Here is a 27,977-nt window from a genome sequence, read left to right as displayed (position 1 = left end):
GCTCATCCCGTTTGCACCTCGGAGGTTTGGTCTGAGCTTTGGGCTTGCAAATTGCCCCTCGGTGACGCTGGAACGCAGGGCGAGGGGATGCTGGAGGGGCGACGGCTCCCTCGGAGCCCCCTTCCCAGCCAGGAGTCAGAGCTAATTGCTTTTCCCTGGAGTAACCAGCCCTTTTCCCAGCGGCAGAGGGATTTCGACAATTTCAAAGCGGCTCCCAGGAACTCGGGCATTCTCCTGAGATGTGTTTTGACGTGGCCGTGTGAGTTTTGAAATAGTCAGCGGCTGGTTTTGTTGGTGATTGAAGCAACTCAGTGTAGGGAGTGGGGGGCGTGTGGTGTCTAGAGAGGGAGGGACAGTAATGAGTGCCCCAACCGTGCGATGCTTCTCCTCTCCTTCTCCCCCAGCTCCTCAGGCAGAGCTTGGCAGCTTGACTACCCGCTCGGTTTGCTTTTTATCTTTCAGGCATTCAAAGTCTTCGAGCGGATGGCTCGGCAGGATGACGAGAAGAGGCGCCGAGAGCTGGAAGCGAAGCTAAGGAAGAAGGAAGAGGAGGAGGAGGCTGCCGCAGCCGCTGAGAGGGTGAAACTGTCCCCTGCAGCTCAGGAGGTTGAGGTAGAGACAACAGCAGAACACGTCCCAGCACCGGATGCAGGGGGAGCTGTGGGGACGCAGGAGTCGGCCGTAGCCCAGGACGCAGCCCCCAGTCCTGTGTTGGCGGAGCCCCCGGGGGCCGCTGCCCCGGCAGAGCCCCAGCCAGCAGAACTGCCCACGTAAGGGTCTCTTACTTTCTTCGTGCTCCTGGCAGGGGGGAGGCAAAAACACCGAGGTGGTGTTCGCTGTCCTGCCGTACAGCCCTTTTCTGGGCGGGGTGGCCCCCCTCTGCGGGTACTCAGCCCTTCGGGAGGCTGTGAGGATTTCCCTTGCGGGCTCCTGTGGCTGGAGACGTCGTGGAATTCCCCACAAGAAGGCAGGGGTTTGTCCTCCTGCGGGTGGTTTGGTGTCTCCCCCTACGCTCTGAGCAGGGAAGGTGGCGCGTACAGCCCCGCAGAGCTGGGCTGGTCCGTGCGGCTTCTCCTTGTGCTGGTTGCGGTGAGCAGTGTCCCTTTTCCAGCGCTTGACGTAGCGCAGCTGGGCTGATGGTCCTGTTTGACTGTTGCAGCTCTGGGAAACCCAGACACCATCCTGTAACCCTTTTCTCACAGAAATTCAGTGTCAGACTCCCCTGGTGTGCTGTGAGACGTCCCAGCAGCCGGCTAGGAGCTTGCACAGATACCCGCGATACCTGTGAGTTGGTGCAGGCAGGCCTGGCTGCGTGGCAGGCAGCAGGGCCAGGCGCGGCATCCAATACACGCAGCAAAAAATGGGTTCGGAGGCTTCTGGAGGTCTCCGGCCCAAGCCTTTGCTCAGCGCAGGACCAACTTTGAAGATCAATCAGGTGCTGCAAAGAGTTTTCTCTTTAGCTGTGTTCTTTCGCCAGACTCGGTCGCTTTCAAACGGGGCTAAGCAGCCTTGGTTTTTACAAAAATGTCCTTGTTTCAAAGTCCTTCCAGGGTATCTGTGACTCTTCCAGCTCGGCTCTGTCCGATGAGCAGCGGGAGGTGAGCTCCAGCGGGCCGGCATGGCCTTTATGAACCGCTTACCTGTGCAGGGTTCGCTCGCCCTTCCCTGGGCGTCACCTTGACCCCGAGCCGAGGCAAAGCTGTCTCACCCGCTCTTGGGGCCTCGCACGCCGTTGAGTTTCAAGCTCCTGTGTCTCCTCACTGCCTGAGTCAGTGCTTTGCTTTGCCTCGGGGAGCGATGCCGCGAGCAGGCCATGGCAGACCGCCGTCTCCTTCCTTTCCCAGTGTCTCTCGTGGTCAGAGCCCCAAGCGATGGCTGCACCGTTCCCCACCCCATCACTGCTGCTTTCCTGGTCATACGTGGGGCTTCGCTGCGGTCCGTCTCCGCTGTCCCACTGGTGCTTGGTGAGGAGGACAGCTTGGGACAGTGATCCCTGTCCTCTGGGCCAGGTTTAGACACATCAGCGGTGAGAGCAAGCCACCGGAGAGAAGCAGGCTTTCCTGGGAGAGCCCCAAGTCCTGGAAGGACGGGGATGGCCGATGCCCACGAGGGGCAGAGAGGATTCGGAGCCCAGACTTTGGGGGCTGTTGGCCCTTGGCGTGTGGAAGGGGTGATCTGAGGACCAAAATCTTGGGGGCAGTGGAACGATAAGTGGCAGGACTGTGGCAGAGTCAGAGCCTGCAGCCTCGGCTCCAGGCAGTGGTAGAGAGAAGGGCCCGAGCGTGGCAGCCCTTGGATGGAAGGGGAAGGGTGCCGGCTGCGCCCGGGCAAAGTGCCTGCCAAGTAACTTGATCCATTGGGGAGGAGGAGAAGGACTCATGCTTAATTCGGCTGGTCTGACACACATCCCGCAGGATAAAAATAAGCCAGAAGCCAAAAATGAAATCACCTGAAAAGCCACGTTCTGCTGCCTGTGCCGGAGCTGTCCTGCGAAAGAAAGATTGTCCCCGGGGCTGTCAGTCTGACACCTCTCCCAGTGCAAAATTAACGAGCCAAAAAAAGCCCTGTTAGAGCTGGCAGGTCTCTGCAGCCGGGCTGCGCGGCCACGGTGCTGACCCATGTGTCTCCAGCCTGGCTTTATCCTAAATGGAAAGGAGGAGAGATGCGAGACTGCAAGTGGGAAGGAGCTGGGGCTGGCCCGAGCGCCGGCTGCTTGTGCCCCCCTTGCAGTCCACGTTTGTTGCATTCCGCCACATGAAATTTCGATTCAGGCCTTTTGTTGTGGGGGCAGCAGCTGTTGCGAGTGGTATTTAGCTGCCTGAAAACAGATGTCAAGGCTGCGGGAAGGAAACTGGAGGGATTAGGAAGGAAGCTGAGGGCTGGTGTGGGCGCAGGACATGTCTGATGGGGACAGTTTCTGCTGCCGGTGGGGAGAGCCGGTCTCGTGTGCTCGGCCGGGTGCAAAGCTCAGCCCTTGCGTCCTCCGCCCTTGGAGCGTCTGTCCTGGCACAGCCGGAGAGTGGCCCCTGACAGACTTCAGACACGCGGGTGCTGTTTTGCAGCCTGCAGACCTGGCATCGAATGCAAAGCCCTGCGTGGCAGCTCTCCTGCTCAGGTCTAGCCATGAAAAGGTGTCTTCAGCTGAATACAGGTGCCCCTGCGGCCTCTGCCCTGCCTGGTGGGCTTTTCTCCCTTTCCTTTTCCTGCCTGCGCCTGCTCTGGCTGCCCCAAACATGCTGGCGGGGTAAAACACTCGCAGCCCCCCTTGGCGCCTGCCCAGTTTGGGTGTTTGGTGGGTGAGACCGGGCGCAGGAGAACCCCTCCAGCGAGGCTTTGCAGCCCGGTGGTTTCCAGGCCAGAAGAACAGGGTGTCTGCGGGCTCTAAGTAGGGCAGAGCAGCCAACAGGTTTGTCAAACGGCTGTAGTTGGTTTCTGTGCCTCTGGGGGGCACTGGAGCCCCCCGAAATGCAGCAGGTACCAGAAGCGGGCGTCCTGGGCACCCCCCGACAGACTATTAATAATTTAACCGGCTGCTTAATTCTGCACAGCCCCTTCTGAGCAAAACCCAGAGACACCAGCCTGGTTACGAGGGGCGCATGAATAATGCGCGACTTTGGCAGGAAGAATGCAGAAAAGAGCTTAAACGAAAATATTTTCCATCTCCCTTCCTCCCCCCACCCCGCCGCTGGTGAAGAAAACCGCTGCCACCAAAATCTATATAAAAACTTGCTCATTCTGTCAACCTGACTGCTCCGTAAATGTAGGGCAGGTACCATCCCAGATCTGCCAGCTCCCATCAGAGCCTCGCTGTGTGCCTGGGTGCTGTTCGTGAGCATCTTGCGAAGTGCAGCGAGATGGCAGCAGCTTTTTCAGGGTCAAACCAGAAGGGGAGAGCAGAATCAAGCCGGCTTTGCGGGTGCGGAGGATTGCCCACAGGTGAGGAGGGTAGCAGGGCTTGGTTCCTTGCTCTGCCAGAGGCTTGGCCAGGTCTCCTCGCATCCCTCGCCTTCCCCGCCTGTGAAACGCAGGTGATGCAGTTCCTCTTCACTAGGAAGGCTGCCCCATAAACACGCTGAGGACTGGGGTGTCTTTGGGGTGACCCACGTGCCAGGAGCTGTGCTGAGAGGGACCAGAGGTCTTTGTGCCGCTGAAGAAGCCGGCTCCTCAGCCCGGCTTGCAGCTGCCCTGGGCGTCCTCGCTATCCTTCCCTGGCCGTCGTGCTCTCCCCACCTTGCCGGGAGGGCAGAGGGGAGCATGCCCCCCTTGCACCCCCCACCGTGGGGCTGTTCATCCCGGGAGCGTATGGCCAGGGCCGGCGTTGCAGCTGCACATCTCATGCAGGCCCCAGCTCCGACTCTTCCCCCATCTGCTCCCAGAAGCCATCCTCGCCTGAGCTCAGCTCCTAATTTTGAACACCTCTGCCGCCCAGCACCCTCCCCTTCCCCCAGCTTGGATTTCATCCTGCATATATTTGCCACACAGCATTTAAAATAGAGCCCGGCAGCCCACGTGTGGCACTGCGCAGCCCGGCCTGGGCGCTCGGCTCGTGCTTTCCGACTCTAGTTCCTGGCTCCCCTCTGCTCCTTTCTTTCTCCGAGTATGAATGGGGGGGAAAGCTCTCCTTCCCACTGTTCCGTGTGCCCCATCCCGGGGATTACTCCATGTGTGGGCAAGAGGTGGTGGCAGGAGGTTAGGAGCAGCAGCTCTGGAAGCCTGTGCATGATGGTGAATGCCTCACCTTCATATATTTCTCCATCCAGCCTTTGCGTCTCTCCTGGGTGCTCCGGCCAGGCATGCTCAGGATGGGGCAGCTCTGGGCTGTGTGGGGTGTTCTATTAGAGACCATCTTGGACCTTTGGAGAGCAACCCGCTGGAAAGAGCAGTTTGTCGGGCCGGGGAGGTCTCCCAGAGAAGGATCTTTAGGGCTGGACAGATGTTGAAGGGTTCCCCCCAGGCGACTCCAGTCTGGCTCCTGCCTCCCCCGAGGCAGCGGAGAGTTGGGGGAGCTGCTGGTCCCTCTGTTCCCCTGCCTGTGTAGGGCCACGGCTTAGGTCGGAGCAGGCTGGCATGGAGCCGTGGCACCCACGTGCCCCAGGTCTGGCTGCCTTGCTGTGCACGGTGTGCCCGGGGCTCGAAACGGGACCAGCGGGACACGGAACACCGGTGAGTGCCGGGCGGGCCAGGGAGGATGTGCAGCGCCTCGTCCCTGGGGAAGGTTTGCAGCTGCTGCCAGGGGACTTGGCATGATAACTCACACTGCTGAGCCAGAGCAGAACGAAACCCTGGGGCCTCCACGGCCCGACTGTTCACCTCATTCGGTGTGGAGAGGGAAGAAGAGGCTGTAGGAGGGGACTGTGGTGAGAAGGGGGCTGTTCATGGCTCCACGACTGCCTTGGTCGGGCCTCGAGGGAGACCCTGCCGGTCTTTTGCTGTGTGTGACCTGGGGAAGAGACTCCCACCGCCCTGTGCATGCAGTGCGGTTGTGCCAGGGAAGGGGATGAACAGGCAGCGGTGTTGCCTGTGCCCCGTCCTGGCCCTCGCTGGCCAGCAGAGCCCTGGCCACCCTGACCACCCTGTCCAGGTAAGCTCTGCCTCAGACTGGCTGCCCACTCGCTGCTCTGCCGTCCCCGTGTGTGGCAGGGCTCGGCAGTGACCTACAAAAATCACTTGTGTACTTTCCAGCTCACTGTCCCTAGCGAGAGGCAGAGCAAAATTGAACTGAAATGTGTTAATCTGGTGAGCTGACTTCTCTGATGCTCCAGCCCTCTCCTCTCCCGAGAGCGGCCACTTCCACTCCTGGAGCCTGTGCGGCCTGGGGTTAACCCTTTGCGGGGCACGCTGGGGAGCATCCCCGAGATGACACAGCAGCGCTCTGGGAAATTTCCATGAGGCTCCTGTGTGAATCTAATTCGACTTAGCAACGGCTTGGCTTTGCTGGAAGCCCAGATGGATTTTTTTTCATTGCGAGGTGCTTGCAGGATGGGCTTTCTGGCGTGGCTTCATTCTCCTCGGGGTGCCAGGGAGGGGAATTTCACTGGTGGTCACCCTCAGCGGAGGAGCAGGGCTGTGGAGAGGAGATATCACTGCACGCTGCTGTCTTTGAGGCCAGTTTTGTTTGACTCGGAGGCGGCGTTGTCCCAAGCTTTCTCCTCTCAAGCCTTTTCCAGGAGAACAGGCAGGGGGAGCAAGGGGAGTCTGTGGATGCTCCTGTTCAGTGGGCTCTGTCTGGGACCATCCAGACCAGAAGCCAGTTAAACTGGTTTCCTTCCCCAGTGTCCCTGTGGGCTTTCCTGGTGAGCTCACCGCAGAGTCCATGCTGTTCTTCCAGCCTGACCCAGAAAGATGGAGCTGATCCTGATCCATATTTAAGGGAGAGTGTCCTGGTTCCAATTCCTTTTGCATGTGTGAGCTGCGCAGAGGTGCTGCAAGGCACCTGGGGCTGCACACGGGGAATTCCCCCGGCGCGGCCGAGGCCCGTCACGAGCAGGAGCCAGACAGACCTCCGGAGAACGGCCTGACCTGGTACAGCTGAGCTCCATCTGGCCCCGTATCCTGTCTCCAACAACGGCAGACGCTTGGGGAAGAGGAGAAGAACAGAACGAGCATGCGGTGATACTTCCTCTGTGTTTTCCCCGTGCCGCCGGCAAATTGTGGCTCAGTGGCTTTTGAACCAGAGCGAGCGCTTGGTCTTTCGTGTCTCTCAGTGGATTTTTTTTTTTTTCCCCTTTTGTCTCTGAATTTTAGCCCTCGTGTGCCTGGGGTCTCCGCGGCGGCATCCTGCAGCAGGTCCACCACTGTGCAGCAGGTCCACTGCTGTGCAGCACCGCCGTGTGTGGCTTTTGAATCCCTCCGTGCAGGTGGAGAGGCAGTGAGCGCTTCCCCATTTCCCTTCTCCACCCTCTGGGGGGTTTTCCCGTGATGTTCTGTTCCCCCTTCAGCCTGCTTTTTAGGCTGAAGAGTCCTCATTTGCTCAGTTGTTTCTCGCTTAAGCATCCTCGTGCTCCTCCTGGTCCTACACGATCCTCCGTTGTTCCTTGCTGATGCTGGGGCGGCAAGGGCCGTCCCCGTGCTCTGCATGTGTGTGAACCCATCAGGGTTCTCCACTTCCTACCCTGTTCTTTTCTCCTGGGCTGTCCCGCTGTCCCGGTGGGGCCAGGAAACCCTCTTCCAGCCACATGGTGTGTCCCCCAAGTCAACTGGCATCACTCGAACCCTTTTCCTCCCTCCCAGTGCTCCCCAACACTGATGACCAGCTTTCCAGGTGGGAGCTGCAGCCCGTGCCGGCTGGGAACATGAGCTTCGTTCAAGCCTCGCTGCTCAAAAGCCCCGTGTTGGCCAGACCTCCCTCATCCGACATGCCCAGGAGAGGAAAGGCAGCGTGTCCTTGGCTCGTCGTGTAACACAAAAGCTGTTTCTCTCTCAGGAGCTGCAGCACCGGACTTGGGGTGCTGTCGTGTTTGGTATCTAGGAGGGATGCGTCCAGGTTATACTGGGGGAAGCAGAGAAACTTCTCTTTAAGTTAAGTCCTCCCTGCCAAGCAGAGTCTTTCTTCCTGCAATGGAGAGAGGCCGTGGCTTCCTGCTGGGAGAATTATTTCAATATGTAAGCCTTCTCCCGTAGCGGTGGAAACTCAACTGCTTGGGAAGCATCTTTTCAAAGGGCTGAAACGCTTGAGCCGAAGATGAGATCCCCCCAGCCCTCTGTCTGGTGCAGCCCTCGACTGTAACGAGCCTTTTGCAGCTGATGAGGAATCAGTCGGGGCCCAATTTTCCAGCGCTTTCACGGGGAATTGGACTCCTCCGGTTGGGTTGCTGAGATCAGCAGCAGAGTGCCAGTTCCCCTGTCACGCACTGAATCGCTTAGGGCTTTGGTTGCCCTACCAAGGTACTGAGCTCCAAAATTAGGTCCCGGGACCAAAAATAACTAAATTAAAACCTATAAATTTTTCTCCTAACAGGCAGAAAATCCCAGGGCTGGAGGCCGAGGGACAGCGTGTGCCTGATTCTTATTTAAAAAAGCAGTATCTGTTTGCTTGTTTTAATATCGCGTTGTTCACCAAAGGAAGCGGTGTAATGTGGAAAACTACCACAAGCGTGCGGGTCGGCACGGCCCTGTTGTGCCGTCAGGTGTCGGGAGAGATTGGGCCAGGTCATGTTGGTGGTGTGGGGGTCTGAGAGGCCACCTTGTCCTGTGCTCGCACAATTCAATCCTGTTGGATTTCTTTGGTCTTATCGCCTTTTTCCCGGGGAGCTATAACTGAATCCAGCCTGGTTTGGCTGCACGTAGGTCTCTCGGAGGAGACCTCTGAAACCCAAAGTTGTATAAGATCTGTGCAAACAATAAAGATCCCAGGGGACTTTTCCGAACAGTAGCGTGTCCTGCTGTCCTTGACCTAAATATCCCAGCAGTAGTGAAATCTAGCCCTCTGGTGACAACGCTCCGAAGCTCTCTTGCGAGCTGGCGGTGGCATTTAAACTCGCCTAATGTCAGTAAGTTGGCTCTGTCGAATGGCTCCGTAAATAACTCGGAAACCAAAAGGGAAGGCTAAGAGCTCCTCTGAAGAATGCGAGCTTGGAAAAGAGCAAGCCTCTCACCGGACAGGGAGAGGGGCAGAGCGTCTTGGTCCTGTGTGGTGAGACTGGTGGGACTCCAGCTGCTGCGGGTTGGGTGGATTTGCTGTTTGGCTGCTGGGTCGGGCAGTAAAGGCATCGTCTCACGTGGGTGGTACATTGGGCACCTTGTACAGGGGAGCCTTGGCCCCCTCTCCCCCACAGCATCGTCCAGGCTTGATGATACAACGCGATACAGCGGGAAAGTGTCTTGATGTGCTCTATTTTTGGTCGTTGGTCTTGTCCTGGTGATGAGTCGAAGCTCTGAGGCTTCCTGAAGGTGAGGAGACCTTCCTGTAGAGCTGATGGTGGGCACCGCGGGCTGGAGCCCGGGCTGCATGGCCTGGCCGGGGTGTGCCTGAGTTTTGGGGGTGAGGGGGAAGGCATTGGCTTCCATTTTTCAGTCTTTTTTTTCAGAGCAGGACCACCGAGGCTGTGCATTGCAGCCTTGGAAGTGTGTGCTCGGGAGCCCGGAGGCCAGGGAAGTGGGCAACTGGGGAGCCACTGATGAACTTCTGTCCACCTCAGGGGTGAAGGAGACCTTCCAAAACTGGATTTGGGGTGTTCTTCCCCAGCAACCCAAACACACCTGGGCTGGAAGAAACCCTGAGGGTTGGGAGGGCCCTGGGACCCGCCTCAGGCCACTGCTGCGCTCCAGGCTGGAGCTCACTGACAGCTGGAGAGCGGCAGAGTGGATCGAAGTGGATCCCGAGGCTTGTTGACTGCGGGTGTGAATTGAGCTGTAAGAGGGAAGGGTTTGGTATTCAGCTTGCTTAATGCTTTGCCGGAGACCTAATTAACTGAAGTGTTCTGTACAAAGGGAGCCTTTATGAAACACTGGGTGCCTCCAGGACCTCAGCGAAGGTGCCGAGAGCCCGCAGTAAACGTTCCTCCTGCCTCGGCGCTTCTTGGGCAAAACCAAGAGAGATGAAGTGCAACAGTCCTGATGTTTAGATGCCAAAAGATGTTAAATCTGGAGGTGGGGGGGAGGCTCCTTCACAGCTTGCTTGCAGAAGGAGCACAAACCTGGTATTTTCCACGCACGCAATCCCTGCAGCTTTGGAAACGCAGCTTTCCAAAGAGGTTAAACTTTTGGCTTCTATACCTGTTGCTTGGCTGCTCCAGCACCCGCGTTGGGACCCCGAGGAGCAGAGGGCATGTTTGACCCCCTTCAAATTAATCTTAAAAGCTGTGGCTTTTTCTCTCTGGCTGTAGTCCAGCTTGAGCTGGGGTTTGACGAAAGCTGTACAGGGTGCACAGACCTTCCCGTGGCTCGAGGTGGCTTTGAGTTTTCACCTGGTCATGCTGGCAAGCAGGGGGCTGGGAGGCAGGAGCTCTGGAAATCTGTATTCCAGTGTGCATGTTGGTGCCGTCGGGCGAACGTGGCCTTTACGTAGCAATGCGGAGAGGGCCTTGCCATCCGCCTGCTGCCTGCCAAGCTCGGTCGGCCCTCGCCCCGCTTCTCCCGTGATGATTTCCACCCCGGTGGGCTGCGTGCAGCCCCGTTAGCGCTGGGAAGGCTGGATGCAACCTGGTCCAGGGTGCTTCCCCAGGAGGAAGAGGGGATTTACGATCCTGTGAAGGCCTGGAGGCCGCCGGGGGTCTGATGGGAGCAGGAGCCTGGATGGGTGACCCAACCATTGCCAGGGCAGGAGAACGGTCTCAGCAGCCCTGTGCTACCTGCAGCAGCAGAGCTGAGCATATTGCAGCGGTTTCAGGGGGACAGACCGCGAACGCTCCTCTCGTCCTCCTCTACATCGTCCTCCCCACTTGCTGGGAAGCCCGGCGAGATGCTTCAAGCCAAGCAATGCCAGCTGTGAGCTACAGGAAGATCTGAACGCTGCCGCCTTGGGCAAAGCAGAGACGGCGGGGCTGCGGCGTGTAGGAGGTAGGGCTCTTCTTCCGCCTCATCTCGGGTCCTGCCAGCGCTGGCACTAGGAGCTGCGGCGGAGGCATCTGGCTTGGAGAAACCCACCCCAGGGCAGGCGTTTCCAACCAAGTCAGAGGGGGAAAGCTCTCGGCTACAGCCCTGCTGCGGTGCTGGGTGTCTTGCAGCATGGCAGCCCGCCCGAGGTGCTTGCGTGTCAGCAGCAGCTTCTCTTCCTGAATTTGCCAGTGCCTCCTTGAGTCATCGCAGTGCCGGGGACGCAGGATTAATTATGCCGATGGACGCCACTCGCTCTAGGCTGCTGTCATGGAGCAACAGCCTTGATCCAAACGTCTGATCATTGCAATAAATGCTGGCTGGATTGACGGCGTGCAGTGCATCTCCCTGGAAGGCCCCGCTCGCTGCATGCTTATTTGGGTTAGGCACGTGGATGCGTTGTGCCTGATTTTCTCTTTTCCTACTTGCTCGGAACTTCATTATTACTTAATGAGATCTTTCCATTCTTGGCAACCTCTCGAGTTTGAAGAAGGTTTCGTGCATCGCACAGGGCCTCTGACAGTGGTTAAAATACAGAGCTGGGGTGTTTTTTTCTCTGCTCTTTGCTGGCAGGGTGACTCCGTACAACACCGTTCCCCTCTGTTTTCCCCACTCTAAACGGGGGAAGGTGTCGCGGAGGGGAGAGGCTTGCTTTTGTGGTTGGGATGTGCTTGTGGGACCTGATAGGATGTGTAGTTGATGGCAGAGCGCAGGTAGGGTAGGACTGTTATAAGTACCTCCTTCAGCTTTGCAGAAGGGAGCGGGTCTAGGTCTCCATTTCTGTGTACACCGGATCGGTTGTCTCGCAGCACCAGCCCAGCTTTCTCCCCACATCATCCTCTTCGGCCTCAGCCAGTCCCGCTTGCCCAGCTTCAGCTGTTGAGGTTGATTCTCTTCTCCACCCGCCTCCACATCTGCATCACTTAACTGGCTTGACACGTTTTCCTTAAAGCTGCCTAAATAATTCACCTTGACTAAGAGCAAACAGCAATGCTGGCCCCGGAGGATGCTTTCTGTGAATGCCAAGGAGGGTATCTGCTGTACCGGCACTCGGCGGCGGCGGTGCCGCTGGCAAGGTGCAGACCCCGACCCTGAGCTCAGTCGTCTGCTCAGCTGAAGAACCGGCGCCAGCTGAGGCAGGTCCCCGGTCCCGGCAGCAGTGGACGCTGAGCCGTCAGGGTGGCGTGCCTGACTCTGCAAAACCCAGGTATCCCGCGCTTCCATCGGCCTGCTTCCTGAGGGGGCAGGGATCCTGCATCGGAAAGCTGAGATGCTCCAAGCTGAGAGGATCGGTTTCCTTAAGTAGTTCTGAAAATCCTTGGGATTTTTTTCTTTTCTTCTTTTTATGGAGAAAAAAAAAGTCCATTGGGATTAGGCCCATATTAATTCCTTCCCGTGATGCTTGCTCCTCCCTGCACCCCCTCAGCCTGCAGCATCGGACTGATGGATGGCTGCTCCCGTGCTGCTGTATCTATTCCTCAACTTTTGCGTTCTTGCACCAAAAATCCTCAGTCAAGAGGAACCCGGTGAACTGCCCTACTTCTCCTCGTATAAAACATTAAAGCAAATCCTTCGGCGTTTGGTTCCTGCTCTTGGTTCGTGTCCGGCACTGCTTTTACAGAGCTGGTGCTGGAGCTGTTGCGCTCTGAGGACGGAAATGCGTTCAGCCGAATGTCCACAGAGGAGAGGATTGCTCTGTCGCCGTTTCCGCATCACTTGGCTCATCGTGCATCACCAACCCGCGGAGCTGGAAGTCCCGGAAGAAGAAATGCCCAGAAATCTGTATATGGGGCCTGGCGTTCGGCTCGACCCCTTGGGCATCCAGCCTGCACGCCGGGGCCAGCTCTGCCTCAGCCAGCCTCGCTCGAGCGGCACCTCCTGGTGACACCGCCACCTCTCCTCGGGTCCTGGCCCCTTCTCGCTGCCTTCGGGGGTCTGACCCCGTGCGAGGGGAACGGCTCTGGTACCGGTGACAGCGCAGCCGTGCGGTGCAGCTCCTAGGAGTGGAAAACAGATCGGCTGCTTCTCGATGGTGCATTGTTAAAGGTTTCACCTCCCCCAAAATGACACATTGCAAGCAAAAATAGAACAAGACAGAACACACAGACCCACCCACACCATCCCCACCACCCGGCAGCCAAGTGCACGCGGTGCCAAACCCTTGGTTTTAAAAGCTGATGCTTTTTCACCCTTCCTCTCCTCAGCCCTGCCACCACCTGCCCTGGCCCGGCGGGCAATTCGGCATCCTGGTGAGCTGACCATCGCACCAGGAGCCGCTATGCTACCGCCAGGCTGCCGGGAGGATCGCCATCCAACCCGCACTGCACTCTGGATCTGGCCTTGATCTTCACCTGGTGGGTCTGGGGATGGAGATGTCTCCGGGCAATCGTGTTCATGCAGAAAATTCTCTCGCCGGCTGCACGGTGGTGCTGTTGAAGTAACGCGAGGGTTTGGCCGGGACAGCCATCTCCAGTGCGGCGGCACGGCTCGGCCCAGCTCGCTGTGAGGTGGGGCCATCTCCTGCAGACGGTGAGGGAAGCTGCCTCCCAACCAGGGAGCTGGGTCCAATTTCTTGAATGCCGCCGGCGTGAAGGGTGGCGTGTGCTAAGCACAGTTGGATGGGGCAAGGATCTGGCTGGAAAATCTCCAGGAAAGGAAGAGTCGCTCCAGGAGATGGTAGAGCTGTCAGCCGTTTGTCAGAGGTATCTAATGAGGCTGAGGCTTGTGTTCATCACCCCGAATCCTCATTTGCTCAAGAGCAGGCAGTTAAACTTGCAGGGAAATTTACCAGGGCCTTCATGAGTTCCTCCTGTGATCCAGTTTTGGGGCACAAAGTCACCCCATTAGTTTCACATCCGAGGATTCTGAATGTTGGGAGCAGAGCTGGAGCAGAGATCGGCAGTGGTGACTTGCAGGAAGGGCTGGAGGGGTTCCGGCTGGCTGTTAGGGAGGAGAGGAGCGGAGAAGTGACAGCGCCAGACCCCGCGCCCCTGGGACAAGCAGCCACGGCTGGAGGGAGGTTTAGGCACGAGGGGAAACTTCTCCCTGCTGAAGCTGGCTGAGCACGGGGATGGTTTGGCTGGGGCATACATCGCCCAGCCAGCCTGGGAGGGCTGTGAGGATGAGGCAGCCTGCACATGGAGGCAGGGATGGCTGTGAAACGTCCCTCCGTCACCTGGCATGCTGCTCTAGTTACGGAGCGAGGACAGAGCCGTCCTGCGGGGGACGGTCGGGGCTGGGAGGAAGGCTGCTTTTGCTTGTTCAGTAGCGATGCCATGCAAAGACAAGTTCGACAGAGTCGTTGCAGAGCAAGACCTGCCTCAGTTTCCCTGTGGAAGTAATCCAATTAACACTGTCGTCTCCCAGGGCTGCCATGAAGCCACTCGTGCCCTCCCAGGACAATGAAATCATGCTTGGCGAGCTCTTGGGAGGGCTAAAACATCCAGGACACGCCTGGCCAGGGTCTGCTCAGCCCCAGCACTTTCCTCCCGAGGAAGAGACACAAGGACGGACCCGGTGGCTTTGTGGCAGTGAGTGGCTGCCCCGGGATTGTATTTATCTGTGCTGTGGCTGTGAGGCATTTGCAGCTGGCATCTTACCCATGCTTGCCTTTGCGCTGATGGGTTTTCTCCCATCTTTGATGCTCTGCATCTGCTCTAACAAGCCTTGGCCCAGGCACGGGCTCGCTGCCTCCCCCTTTAGCCTTCAAGCTTTTCCCGGAGAAGGCCGGGGGGGGGAAAGGCCTGGAAGTAAATAGCCATTTGCTGGTTCTTGTCTGGTTCTTTGCTCGCTCTCACGGAACTGAGGATGCTTAGGATGGCGACTCCCAGCCAACATGCTTTCCCTCTCGTGTCTTGCTGGCAAGGAGCATGGTGAGCTCTGCCTTGCAGCTCAGGTCCACGCTGATTAGAAGGAAACACTCTCTTATGAGGAAAAAACCCAGAAGGTTTTAAACCCCGGTCAGGTTTGTCCTCTGGTTCATCGCGCAGCCACGTACACGCTTGTTCCAGCCCGAGGGAGTTGGGGCAGAGGGCAGGAGCCTCGCAGACCTGTGCCGTGCCCGGGCAGACCCTGCCACGCAGGGACACGTCCTGCGAGGGCACTTAACCAGCCAAGCTACTCCAGGCAGCACACGGATCCTCACCCGGGAGAGAAACGTCCCTCCTCTCTGCCTGGGGCTTGTGCAGGATGGTCTCTGGGACGATCATGCCCCGAGAGCAGGGCTAGGTGCCACCGCTGGGCTGGCTGTAGGTGAGGACCTGGGGACACAGGAGACGATGCTCGGGGACGCGCCGCCTCGTTTCAACCCCTTTTCTTCCCGCGGGGTGAGAGTGGGGCCCCGCAGACCCCGGTTGCCCGCACCGTTCCCCCTCTCGCCCTCCAGCCTTTTCGACTCCTACGATCCGGGGGCGGTTGGGAAACCGACAGCTGGAGCCAACCCGCGCCAGCGCCGGTTCGGCGCTGCCATGCCAACCCCGTTTCCATGGCAATGGGCACCCAATGGGTGACCGCCAGGCAAGGCCAAGATGCCCGAAAAAAGTGATGCGGTGCCCCCCGAAATCGCTAGCCTGAGGCTGGGAGCCCGCGGCCGCTGCCAGTCCCCGGTGCTGCCTGTGCTGCCCGGAGAAGTGGATCAAAACCACCCCAGGGCGCGGGTGGTTGTAACAGGGCAGGTAAAACCCCGTGAAACCATCAAGGGGAAAAAAAAGGGTGTGTATCTGTACACATAGCCCTTTTGACAACACCCTCCGACCGTCTCAGAGCCTAATTTAATTAAAATTGATGGATCTTACATAATCCTCAGGGCGCGGCGCTGCGCTGCTGGAAGCCACCCCCGCCCGGTGCTGGCGAGGGCCCCTCGGTGTGGGGGTGTCGGGAAGACAGCGGGGCGCAGGGAGACGCGGTCCCTGGGGGCTGGCACTCGTCACCGCCCCCCCCCTTATATAACTCACTGCAGCCCCGTGTTTATACAGCTCCAGATTGAGGACTAGGTGCGTATCAAAACATTTTAAAATAACTCTGCCTTTTGTTAGCACCGCAGCTATCTTTAGAAAAGATTTTATTTTATTTGAAAGCCCTCTCCGGGAGGTTTCGATGGAATAGATCCTCAGCCTGCCAGCAGTTTAAAGGGACATGGGTGTGATGGAGATCTCCTTTCTTGGCTGGAAACACTGTATTGATGATTGCTTATCGACCTGATAAATCCCATCCTACCCTCACAACCGCCTCCTCATCCTTCTCCTGAGATTTCCGCAGCTGGAAGTGGCCGTGTTTTGCTCAAAGTGTTGCTCGTGATCCACTTGTCCAGTTGCCCCCTTCCAGTGCCACACCGGGCTAGCTCTTCAGGCGTCCTGCTCCACAGCTCCATCACCGCTGTGTCAGCAGCTGCCTGGGTCACAACAGCTGGTGGTTTTCCCAAACATGCTAAAATTGGGAGGAGGACAACCAGCTCTGTTTTTTCACAGTGAACCCAGGTCGCAGTGATGGGCCACCACCTCTGCAGCCACGGCAGTGGCTCAGGAGACAGCACACACCCTCCGGCACATGACGGTGTCCCCTGCTCCAGCGGCGATGGGCGCGGCGGATACAGCAGGGAGGTGGAGGGGAAGAGGAGCTCTGCGCTCGAGCAGAGTTAGCCAGGAAGGTGCCTCGAGCCGGCCAGGGGCCAGCTCTGCACCTTTTGGGCAGCCAAATTATCGTGTGTCTCACCAGTTGTCCCCTTAGCAGCCTGACTTCTGTTGCGGCACACTGGGGAGAGGGGTGTGCAAGTCTCCTGCAACGGGCAGGGTGGCTGGCATCTCTCTGTGTCCTGGGGCTGCCAGCCTGAACCTTCTCCCTTCCTAGATAGGGCCAGCAGCGAGGGAGAGACTGGGCATCAGCCTGAAGCGTTAGGGATGCTCGCAGGATGGCCATGCAGAGGCTCTGCCCTCCCTTTCTGCTTCTTCTACCCTGCTCTCAGGTTTCCTCTTCTCTCCAGGCTCTGATCTGTCCGACACTTAGCATGTTGCCCCTTTCTTCCCCCCCAGGAGACAGGAGCAGTTCCAGACAAACCCCGACAGCTACAACGGAGCTGTGCGAGAGAATTACGCCTGGTCCCAAGACTACAGCGACCTGGAGATTAAAGTGCCCGTGCCCAAGCACATTGTAAAAGGCAAACAGGTAAAGTGGTGTTAATGGTGAGTCTTTCAGCATTTCCCTTTCCCTTGGGGTGCCCAGCTTTCCCGGGAAGCTGTGTTTGGAGCGGGAAGGCTCCTTGTCGTTCGTACTCAAGGAGCAGAATGCAGTTGTGCCTTTTTCTCCGGTGCTGGGTGTGTAGCTGGTGGGGACCGACGGTCCCAGCCTGGCCACGTTCCCGTTGCGACTGCAGTGTCCTGTTGCTCCGGCCCCAGCGGGGTTCCCTGGCACCGCATGGCACTTTCTGTTCTTTTTCTCTCCGCTTCCACTGACTGCAAACTCGCACACGGGTTTCTGAGCCTGGCTGGGGATGCTTTCCCCGGTTGCTCCCTCTGGTTTGGAGTGTCTCCTGCCTTTTGTTTGCAAGCGGGAGCTGCTGGAACGGCTCCTCTGGCACTCGGGAACTGGAGCAGGCACAGCCCATGTGAGACCTGACCTGCTCTGGGTGGAAGGGAGCTGGGGCTGGGGCACAGGCTGAGCAGCCAGACCCTCTCCCTGGCTGCCTGTGTGGGCAGGGAAGTCTCACCTCCCTCCTTGGCTCAGGCAGGAACTTTCCTTCTCTGCTTGTGGCCACGAGCAATCCCGTTGTTTTTCCTTCGCCACTTCTGTTCCCTCCTGGCGAGGGACTCAAGAGGAGCGTGCCCACGGTTGGCATTAGTTGGACCCAGAAGTTTGAACTCTCCTGTCTTTCCTGAGTGCTGCTCTCCCCACGGCTGATTCTGTATTTTTCCATTTGGGCAGTCCGCGCTCCCCCACCTCCCGTTCTCCTCTACTTCCAGGGTGGCTGAAATGAGCACACTTGGGTTTGTTCACCGGCTCCAGCCTACACAGCTCCTAATCATGCCAAAAAAGTGTAATTGGCAGCAGCAACCTGGACCAGAGGGGTGAGGGAGCAAACGGCTGCCACAGGGACAGCAGGGGGACCAGGAGATGCATCTCTCCCAGTGGGTCTCTAAAACAAATGCAGGCTGTTTCTTGGAAGGATTCGGGGGCGTCCAGACGGATGTTCCATCCCTCTGCATCATATTGCAATCACGATGCCTCTCCCTGCCCAGGGAAGTGCCCTTTGTGCCAGGGGAGCTGTGTCCTTGCCGAAAAAAAAACCGCATCAGGCTTTGTCTGCCCCATCCTTTGCCACCCAGAGGCACGGGGGCCTTGCAGGCGCTCGGAGGAGCTGGGACAGGGCGCGCTTTTCTGACCTTTCCTCGAGTCGAGACTGTGCCATCGCTGCGGAAGAGCCCCTGCGCCTCGGTGCGGGATGGAGGGGGTGGTTGTCCGGGCAGCTCCTTCCCACGCAGTTGCCTGTGGCGTGGCTCTGCCTGCCCTGGCCCCGGTTTCTGCCAGTGGCTGCCCTCTTGGGGCAGATGTCGGACTTTCCTTATCCTTGCAAGGCGTCTCCTGGTATTTGGTTCATACATCCCTCTTGGGGCTCCTCTTGGCAGCCGACTTTTCATTTTAAAGTGATTCTTTAAATCTCTTCCAGCCTCGAGGGACTGGAAGCAGGTAGGCTGGGTCACGGGCCAAAGCAGGATGGTTCAGAGCCATTTTAAAGCTCGATGGACTTTGGACGCATTGTCGATGGGTTCCTGCAAAAGAGAAGCGTTCCCCTACATTCACCACACAGCTTCATCTTTTTAAAAAATTACCAGGTTTTTGGCTTCTGCCTGCCAAGGCAAGATTAAAAATCTCTCCCGTTTGGTCCCTGGGCTCAGAGCACGCCCAGCTCTAATGCTGCTCAAAATCTTCCTTATGACACTTTTTTGGATTCAGGCTGTTGCTATGGCACATTTTCACTCAGGCGAGCTTAAGGCTTCCTTGTATGGAGCTCCAAAAAAGTGTCCGTGGAGTAGGAATGGGCGATGGGGTAGGTGGGAGCATCTTCCTCTGCGGTCTCCACCTCTCTGATCTACTTACAGGCGCAACAGGGGCCCATGGATCTGAGCGCTTCCCGAGCACTTAAATAGAGATAATGACAACAAGCCTCTCTTTTTGCCTGGCTCGGAGGAGACGAGCTAGATTCCTTCATAGGTTTGTGTTTGCTTGTTTGATTTGCGTGGGCGGGTGTGGGCGTTTTATTGTGCGCAGAAATTACTGTGGTGGAAAGCCACGGCAGAGAGCCGAGATCTGGGTTCCCTCGCGAGCACCCGGAAAGCTAGGCTTTTTGAGGGGCAGAGGTGCTCGTGGGGAGTGCGTGGTGGGGGACAAGCAGCCTCGGAGCCTCCGGGGTGCCCCTGCTCATGGCTGCACTGCTGGGACAGGGTGTCTCCTGTGGCATTGCCCTTGGCTTCCCCCCAGTCGCTGCCTGGGGTCAGGTGCGGGCTGTCCGTGCCCAGTTCTGGCAAACCCCGGTTTTGCCGGCTGTGCGTGCCCCGGCGGGACAGTTTGGGTGGCGAGGGGCGGAGGGAGGAAGGGCAGCTCCTTGGAGAGCCCGGCCACCCTCCCCGGTGGTGTGGGGATGCTGAGCGGAGGCATTTTTTCCACCAAGGCACCCGAGAAGGAGCCACTGCCCACGTGCGCCAAACCCTGCGTTCACCGGGCACCACCACGTGCACACATGAGTCCTCTTGGACATTTCTCTCCACACAAGCGGGGTCAGGGCTCTCCAGCAGTGCGTGCTTTGCTCCTGTCCGCTGTCACTGCTCCCGGTGGGCTGGCGTGCCAAGAGGGGCTTTTTTGCTGGCTGCAGGTAGAAGCAGGTGGTGTGATTGCTTCTCACACTGGCTGCTTGCACAGCGAAGTAGCTGGGTTAAGGCTGCCCACTTTGGATCTCTTCTTCCATTTGGGTTTGTCAGCTCCCTCTCCTGGTGGTCTCAGAGCCACCTCGAGGACGACCCTCAGCCCCACCAGCTGTCTTGTGCAGCCACCTTGGAATAAAACCCCTCTCACATTTGATTGCTCCTGTCCTCATGGATCCCACAGCTGTGATGCTGCATTTGTGCCTTCCATATCTCCAGCCTCCCTGGCCCTCCACACCCCAAAAAAGCCCCCCCCCCCAAGAAGGCGACTTCAGGGTCACCTTGGTTGTTTCCCCATGACCCTTTCTGGGCAGGCCCTGTGCCGTGCCGAAAGCCCAGCGTCATCAGCACCCCCATCCCTGCGCCCTGGGAGCAGAGCAGTCGGTGGTGGCGGGGAGCAGAGCCTCATCCCCGCACCTTGTCCGTGCGGTGGGGTCTCAGCCGTGGGCTGGAGGAAGCTGCTCTGTGCTGCAGCCTCTCTGGAGATGTTTTCCCATCCAGGAGGAGCTGCTTTCGCAGAGGCTGTCCGCAGCCACATGCCGGGTGAAAGCCAGGCGTCCTCTCCCGTCTGGCAGAGCCAGAGCTTGCGTCCCTTCCCCGATCCCTTGTGACCGTGGTCCTGCTCCCAGCCATCCTTGGAGCTCAGTCCCAGTGTCACCCTGTACTGTGTGTGCTGGGCCTCCTCTGCTCCCGTTGAAGCCCTGGCAGCTCCCTGTCACACACAACTGGTTTGGGGGCTTTATCTGGGTGGCGTCAATCAGATGCAGCCGTGGTGCCCTCCCCGGCTGGAGCAGCTTTGCCTGTCTCTTGCCTGCGTGGAGCTAGTGAGCCGCTGGAAGTCTCCTAGGTAATGGATAATGTAATAACATTTCAAATGAGATCTGCAGAGCGGGAGGAAGATCTGGGGGAACTCTGGGAGAGAATGCAGGCAAATCTCACCGCAGTCTCCTCCTCTCGGGCCAGAGACAGGGCAGTGCTGGGGGCCACAAACCTGCCCCTTCCCGGCCGGGTCCTCCCTTTGTCCCCCGGCCCAGCTTGGGCTCTCTGCTGGCAGCAGCTCAGGGACGAAGGGGAAAGGAGAGAGCATATGGTCTCTCCGGAGACCGAGGGTACTGCGTGCCGCGCAGCAAAGTCGCAGTCTGCCTCTGTCTCCCCAGGGGAGAGCCATGTCACCTCCGCGGCAGGTCAGAGCAGGGTTCCCCATATGGCTGCTGCGGGCGGGAGCTGGCCCCGTTCCTGGGGATGGAGCTGCCTCGTCCCCTCGCCCCCGTGGCAGGGAGAAGGGGAGCCATGCCGCAGCGTCCCTACCGCATGCGGCCCCTCCTCGCATGCCCGATGGGAGGCCTGGGCTGAGCCCAGCGCTGGCTCTGGTGGTGGAAATGGAGCCAAGGAGCATGCTTTCGGTGCGGTGCAGCATGGGGGGGGATGAGCCGCTGCAGCCCTTCCCGGTGTAGAAATCCCCAAATTGCTCCAGCTCGGTAAGGAAGCACTCAGCCCCCAGGAAGACACACACCCACGCCCAGGTCATCACGGTGATGGCCGGGCACCCACTGTGCTCCTAACAGCTCGGTCGCAGTGAGTGGGCATCCAACCTTTGAGCGCCGTATGGAGGAGGCCTGTAGCGTTGCTGGTTTTCTCTGTGGGGAAACTGAGGCACGGGGCAGTTGCGGTGGCAGAACCAGCTGCCTCAAATCCTTCTAGGGCTCCATCTGCTGGGCCCTGCTGATTTTCGTTCCCCAGAGAGGTTTTCTTTCTCCTCCGAGCTGTTGCTATTTGCTCTAAAACGACGTCGGGATTCCCACCCTCCCTCTACACGCAGGTCTGAAAGCTCTTCTCTCTGTCTCATCCCCAGCGAGTGCACTTGACCCTGCACCCCAACTAGCACAGCAAGAGGGCGAGCAGGAACCTTCCTGATTATTTTCTCTCTCTCTCTGTTTCCAGGTGTCTGTGGATATCAGCAGCAGCGCGATTCGCGTAGCGGTGCTGGAGGGGAGCAGCCAGCGCGTCCTCATGGAAGGGAAACTCACCCACAAGATCAACACGGAGAGTTCCCTCTGGAGCCTGGAGCCGGGGAAGTGCGTTTTGGTAAGGACGGTCCATGCCAGCCGTGTCTCCGCACCCTGGCTTGCAGCTCTGCTGGGCTTGACCTGGAATACTGGAGTGGTTGGAAATTTGAGCCAGAACTGAATGTGTCTGGCTCTCCCCATCTAATGTCCGTCTCGCTTTGCCCTTGCCTGTGTGCTGTGCCCTGCCTCCAGCTCCTGAGCTGCCCCTCTGGGTGAGCGGCACCGGCATGGTGGGGTGCTGGCAGAGCAACACAGCCATCGGGTCAGGTGAGGAGGGTTCCGAAGCTCCAGCCTGCGATGGTGTGAGTTTGTCCGTGACCTAGAGGTGGTCGCTCTCCCCTGAGCCTGGCATGCAGGGTCTTCCAGTGGAGAGAGGCTGTGGCACTGCACCGCAGTGCTGGTGCTGTGCACCCGTCCTTGCCAGCTTTGCCTTCTGACTCTCCTGGCCCTGGTCCTACCCCAGCATCTCAGCAGATGCCTATTCCCTGCCATTCATTTCTGTCCTGCCTCAGGTTTCTTACTTATCCTGTTTGAAGCAGTCACTGTGGCTACTTCTCCATTTGCCTTCAGCAGGCACTGCGGCTTGCCGTGTGCCTGCCACCCCAGCGTCACAAATCTTCCCTGTCGAGGTGGTTTCGGGGGCTGTTTTCACCCAGCAGTGTGTTACTGGTGGGTTCCCAGCCTCGTGACTCGTTTCTGGTGTGCTCCAGGTGGCCAGGCTGAGGGTGTGAGTTCTGCTGTCCTGGGGCTGTGGCTGTGGCTGAAGCTGTCCTGGGGGTTGCGTTGCTGCCTGGGATCTTGAGTGTCAAATAGTTGCCAAACTCCTGTGCAAGTTTGGGGGCCAGGATTGTGCTGGGAGTGGGGTTTTGCCACCTGTGGCCATCTTTGCCCTCTCCTTTTCCACCCAGAGGCTTTCCCAGATGCATTTCGGGAGCTCTCAAGGCTGTCGTTAGCCCCAGGAGGGGATGCCGGCTGCCTGGGTCAGGCAGGTGAGGTGGTTCCTGACCCTGTGCAGGCAGCACCATCCCTGCCAGGGAGGGAGCGGGCTTCAAGCCTTCCACCCCATGTCATGAGGGTGGCAGCAAACGGGCACCCAAAGCTAAGCCCCCATGGTGGGAGATCGAGTGGGAACGTGCAGAGGGGGAGGCAGAAGTGCTGAGGGTGGTGTGTGGGGAGGCTGCGTGGGCACCGCCTGGCTACTGCAAATCCGTATGGACGTACCCCAGGATGACAGGCCTGGTGCCAAAAGAGTGAGGTCCCTGCCAGAGAGAGGAGCTCCTCCGACTCTGTTAGGCCTTTGAAAGGATGTGAAAAAGGCGGTGACATCATTAACCTGCATTTTTTAAATGTTCTTAAGCTTCTTGAAAATTAGCTGATCTGGGAAGAGAAACAATCTTGGGAAGGAGTAAACCCATTCAAGAGGAGGTGGCCCAACGGGTGGCTGCTCTGCGGCGCGGATGGGAGTCCCTGGTGGGTGTTCCCAGGATCAGCAAGGGAGGCAATGTTTGTTAAATACCCGGCGCTGGAGGGGGGTGGGAACGGCGCGCGGGTGGAGCGAGACTCGGGGCCTTCTGGAGCGGCCGCGGGCAGCGCGGGGAGCGGTCCCATTACCTCCAACCCTAGAGCTGGGTCTTGCCTCAAATTAGCACAAGCGCAGGGTTGTGAGGATCTCCAGCTGGCTGCCAACATATTGATGGTGGGATGAAATTTCGCTTGAAGAATTGTAAGGTAACTGGAGCAGAGTGAGTAATTCTCACGCGAGAGCATCTCCTTTTTCCGTGCGCAGAGTAGCCAAAAGTGGTTTGCGACTCCTCCCGATTCATTCATCAGGAGACACCCAGCCATGTGTTAATGAATTGCTTCGTTCAGCGCCTGGGAGGAGACTGGATGGGAGCTGTTTGGGTTTGGTTGGAGGGCTGACGGGGCGTACAGGTCCTTTCTGTACCCAAGTTTGTGCGTCCACATGTTGCGCAGCTCCTTGTGAACTCCGAATGCGGCGGTCGGGAGTGTCGTCATCCTGCAAGACGCCGCAAGGTGCCACCTGGCTTCCCTCCCCAGGACCCAGGGTGGGGATGCAGCCAAAACCTAACTCACCCAGTGCCAGCGCCAGAGTCGTCTGAGGAGATCCTGGCCGCCTTGGTTACTGCTTGGGGCACCTCGGCAGCTCTGCCTGGAGAAAAATCTGTGTGTGCTTGAGTTTTCATGATCTGTGAATCGAGGCAATCCCTGCGGGCAGAGCTTGATCTATGCACCAAGGAGGTGAAATCTCTCCTGCTTGGTTTTGTCCATCTGGGAAAGTCCCAGCTCGTGCAGAGAGGCCGCTGAGTCCCATGCACTCTTGCAGGACACATCGAGGATCATCGAGATCCCTGTGCTCTCCGGGCTGCTGTTACAGCCACCTTTCACCTCCTCGGCTTCCCCTGCCCCCTGCTCGGCTCCCTTCTGGGGCGGCTGTTCACGGGCTCTCATTAACTGGCCTCCCTTCTCCCCGCAGCACTTACCGTAAGAAGGTTAATTTGCCTTATAACCCCTCCCGGCTCTGCTTTCCCCGTCCTATCTGGTGTTCTTATCAATTTATCCTCTTCATCACACGTCTGCTCACTCTCCAGCAGCCCCAGCACTCCCCTCTTCCCGGTGCTCAGAGACCGCTCTGCCTTTTCCCTCCTGCTCCGGGAGGTTCTCCCTGCCGGAGCCTGGGCTGAGCACCAACGTGTTTCCCATCTCGTCCTTTGGCACACTCGCAGTTTGCACAACAGCCCAGCCGCAGCAGAAACCCAGCGGGCGTCATTTCGAAGCGGAGCACTCTGCCGATGCCCGCGATGTGTGGCAGGGACTCTGGTCACACCTCTTGCCACTCAGGATTGTGTCCCAGGCTCGTGCCCCTGCCTGCAGCGCTGTACCGAAGCCCCGGTCCCGGGTATAATCCCTGTGCTCTCCCTTCTCTATCACACCCGCTCGCTTGTCAAAAGTGAGATTAAAATAGCTTCGCACGAGCTGTTTTTAGAAATCTCCACTGGGTGTTGTGCACAACACGTTTTGGGATTATTTTCATTGTTGAGGATTTTTTTACCCCCGTTCCCTCTCTTTTTCTCCTCCTCTCCAGCATTTGTTATCCACGCTTGGGCTTTTGTCACCAAGTCCTGCCTTGAACAGCTATTACAGTCTTCAGCTTGTCATCTCGTGAGCTGCGAGGCCAAGTTAATAATAATCTGTGGTGCTCTCCCTCCACCCTGCCCTCCACACACTGCTGGAAACATCGTCTGCTGCCTCCTCCATACCCTCTAAACATCTCCTGCTGACTTTTGGGGTGACGGCTGCTGTTGTTCCAGAAGGAGAGCAGGTGGTGAGAGGTTGTTTTTCCAAGACCTACTTATATCCCTTGGCAACATCTCTCCAGCTCTGACAAGGTATTTAGGATTGGGGAAGAAGCCTCGTGCTATGATGAAACCCAGCACCAGCAACAAAGGGTTGTGACCTTCCTGGCAGGGTATGGAGGTGTGACATGACACCGTGTCCATGCTGATGACGCCTGTCACCCTCTTCGCGCATCGCAGGAGGATCCCTCCTGGCTGCAGATGTGCCTGCCGAGTGTCCCATCCCTCCCTCGTGCCCACCTCCGCCTGCAGCGATCCTCCTTGCGATCCATCCTCACCCAGCCCCTGTGCTTTGCCCAGCGCCGAGCACACTGGCATGGGAACAGCCGCTTTCCCTCGTGGCTGACAGCTCATGTCTTAGACACCAGCTTTGGGAACATGGGCGCTGCAGCACAAGGACACTGCCGGCTTCAGATACAGCAGCAGGGGTGTCCCCCCTGCAAGCCTCCCTTTCCTCAGGCCGCCGTTGGCAGAGGCTGTTCCCGCCTACCCGTGCACCCCAAAAGACTCAGCTGGGCTTTTGTCACCCACCCTTTTGGCTGTGGGTGAAGGATCTCCTTACAGCCCAGGAGCCCCTCTGAGACCCGCCAGCCTAAAAAGCAGAGCCAAAGTCTGACTGAGAGCCCAGGCACGCTGCAGGGACCGATCCTTCCTCTGGCAAATGGCGGTCAGCATTTCTGGGCCCCTGGAGGGTTGGCCTGCGCTGTCGGCTGGGAACTTGTAGTGGCAGCTTCAAGTGCAGGCAAAGCTTTTGCCTTGTCTCGAAGTGAGAAACATAATCGGATCAAAATTTGTCCTTCTGAAAAAAGCCCTGCTCCCTCCTGGAGCCCGCCAGGGTTTCCGGAGTGCTCCCCGAGGGAGAGTGCAGCCTTGCGTGGTGCTGTCGGTCGAGTGCCGGAGCCTTTCTCTGTGGGTGGGTGAGAGCGGGCGCTCGCAGGGCGTCACCCAGCCTGGGCTGAGCCCAGAGATCTGCCACAGTCTCTCGGTTCTCCCTTACCTCAACCTTCTTGCATCCAAGCACTCGGTGAGACTCCTGCCCACGTCTCCATCACCGCAAGCTCTCATAGTCCACATGCCCAACCAAGCTCTGGGCTGAATCAAAGGAGACCGTCAGCAGAAACGTGTCCGAGAATCAACCTGAGCCCGTGCTCCCCATCCTGGAGGTTGAACCTGTCAGCGGCAAGCACTCCAGCACCACTTTGAACCACGAAACCCCAAACTCAAGGTGATAGAGAGAGCTTTGCCTTGGCCCGTGGGCGTTTCGGAGGCTCACGTTGGAAAGTGGGGCTCCCACCTCGGAGCGAGTCCCACTTTTGCGTCTCTCCCCCTGGAATAAAGGGGGATGAGCAGATTCCCCCGTGTGCACAAGGCGGGCTGCAGAGGTTAATTAATTATTGTTTGCAAAGCACTCAGCGCTGTAGTGATGCGCACCACAGAAAAGCTGGCGAGGAAATGAATAATTCTGTCTTCCCAGCAGGGTGGGAAACAGTATGCGGTAAATAAAGCGAGGGCCATGCATGGGGCGGGGAGGAGGAAAGGACCCCTGGGCTGGCGCTCATGGCGGCAGCTCCGCTGTCTTTCGCCAGGGGTGGTCTGTGGACGAGGGGGATTCAGGCCTCGTGAGTGTTTCTCACCTGGTCCCTGGCTCCGTGGGGATTCCCTGGGGTCTGCTGGTGGTGGGGGACAGCGGGGGGGTGCCGGGGGAGGAAGGGGATTTGGTAGGGAAGGGAGAGGGGATGGGTTTTCCTTCCCCTGGTGCTCTGGGATGGAGGTGGGGTGATGCCTGATAAGCCACGAAGTCCTCTGGCGTCCGTTGATCCCTCTGCTGCCAGCCTGGCTCTGGTGGGGACGTAGCAAGCGGGGCCTTGCCGTGCGTGCTCAGCAGCGATGCCGTGAGAGCACGGCTCACACCGAAGCCATCACCAGGGAAGCTCACACCTCACCGGCAGCACCGTGGGGACATTCCTCTCGTTTCAAACCCTGAGGAGCAGCAGCGAGCCTGGAGGGTGCTCCTGCCGCAGGCTTGGGCTGGCCGGGCCTGCTGACCCACGGCTCGTCTTGCCCACCGAGGGGACGACGTTCCTGGGGGAGCTTGCCATTCCCCTGCCTGCCCACCCAGGGTTGAGAAGCCCACGAGCAAACCCTCAGTGGCTCTTCCTCCCCTCGAAAGTGGAACTGTGCAATTAAGGGGAGAACAAGCACACTTGTCTAGCTGGAAAAACTAACGCCTTCCCCGAGCTGGAATATTTTACCAGCTCTGCTCTCCCAGAAGGATTAAGCCCCAGCCACCCCCTCCCGTATTAATTGGTTCCTTTTCTTTGCACCGCAGAGAGACGCCCAGCTCTGTAACTTTAATGGCTGCCCGTGTTTTCCCCTCCAGAGCTGTTGAGCTTCCAGGGAGGTTTGAGTAAATTGTATTGTCTGCCTTTATTGATGATTTTGCAGAGAGGCTGACGAACGCCATAAATCTTCCTTGCTGCTGGGATTATTGCTAAAATAATACAGGAGAAAGAAGCCCACCCCTCCTGGCAAAAAAAAAAAAGCAAGTCGGGGTTCCCGGTGCGGGATGCCCCACAGTCACACCAGTGCTCGCTGGCACCCGGCACAGCCCCTCCGGCCGTCTGGCTCCATGCAAGGCGCTGCTCGTGCGTCGAGGACGCCCGCAGCTACGGCCAGCGGCTTTTGCCAGCAAGGATGTTGGCTGGAGGCGAGGGGATGTCCCCTCTCCTCAGACCATCCCTCTGGGGCTGGCCGACGAGCCACGGTGCCATGGGAGGCAGGTGCTGGTGGCGAGCAGGGGCAGCACGGAGCGGTGGGTGACATTTTCCCCTCCTTTGCCGCCCGTGCTCCTGCCCACGGAGCGAGCCCTGGGGGAGCCGAGGCAAGGGCTCCTTCTGGGTTAGCAAAACACAAAATCGCAGTGCTGCAATGCTGGGAGCCCCTGGCCCCACGCCCTGCCGGTCAGGGCCTCTTCATCTGGCAGGTCCCCGGGCTCTCGGCTCCTGGGTGGCTGCAGACGAGCCAGCCCGGCTCTCCAGGCCCCGGTACCGTGTTGCTGCTGCCACATCAGCCGCACGCCGCAGGCTTCCCATTAC

At 58.5% G+C, this 27,977-nt stretch overlaps 1 protein-coding gene across 1 annotated transcript in view; it reads left to right on the top strand.

Annotated features, from left to right (window-relative positions):
* The first annotated feature begins 463 nt into the window (after positions 1-463).
* NUDCD3 (NudC domain containing 3) overlaps positions 464-27,977 on the top strand; it is a 30,375-nt gene continuing 2,861 nt past the window's right edge. The window contains exons 1-3 of the mRNA XM_019470205.1: positions 464-770; positions 16,560-16,692; positions 21,384-21,527. Of these exons, the coding sequence (XP_019325750.1) occupies positions 484-770; positions 16,560-16,692; positions 21,384-21,527 (564 nt within the window). The 5' untranslated portion in view covers positions 464-483. The remainder of the gene's footprint in view (positions 771-16,559; positions 16,693-21,383; positions 21,528-27,977) is intronic.

The sequence above is a fragment of the Aptenodytes forsteri genome, unplaced genomic scaffold, assembly GCF_000699145.1.
Source record: "Aptenodytes forsteri isolate BGI_AS27 unplaced genomic scaffold, ASM69914v1 Scaffold574, whole genome shotgun sequence".
Lineage (NCBI taxonomy): Eukaryota > Metazoa > Chordata > Aves > Sphenisciformes > Spheniscidae > Aptenodytes > Aptenodytes forsteri.
The sequence above is the reverse complement of the archived record's forward strand: the minus strand, read 5'-3'. Positions and strand labels throughout refer to the sequence as shown.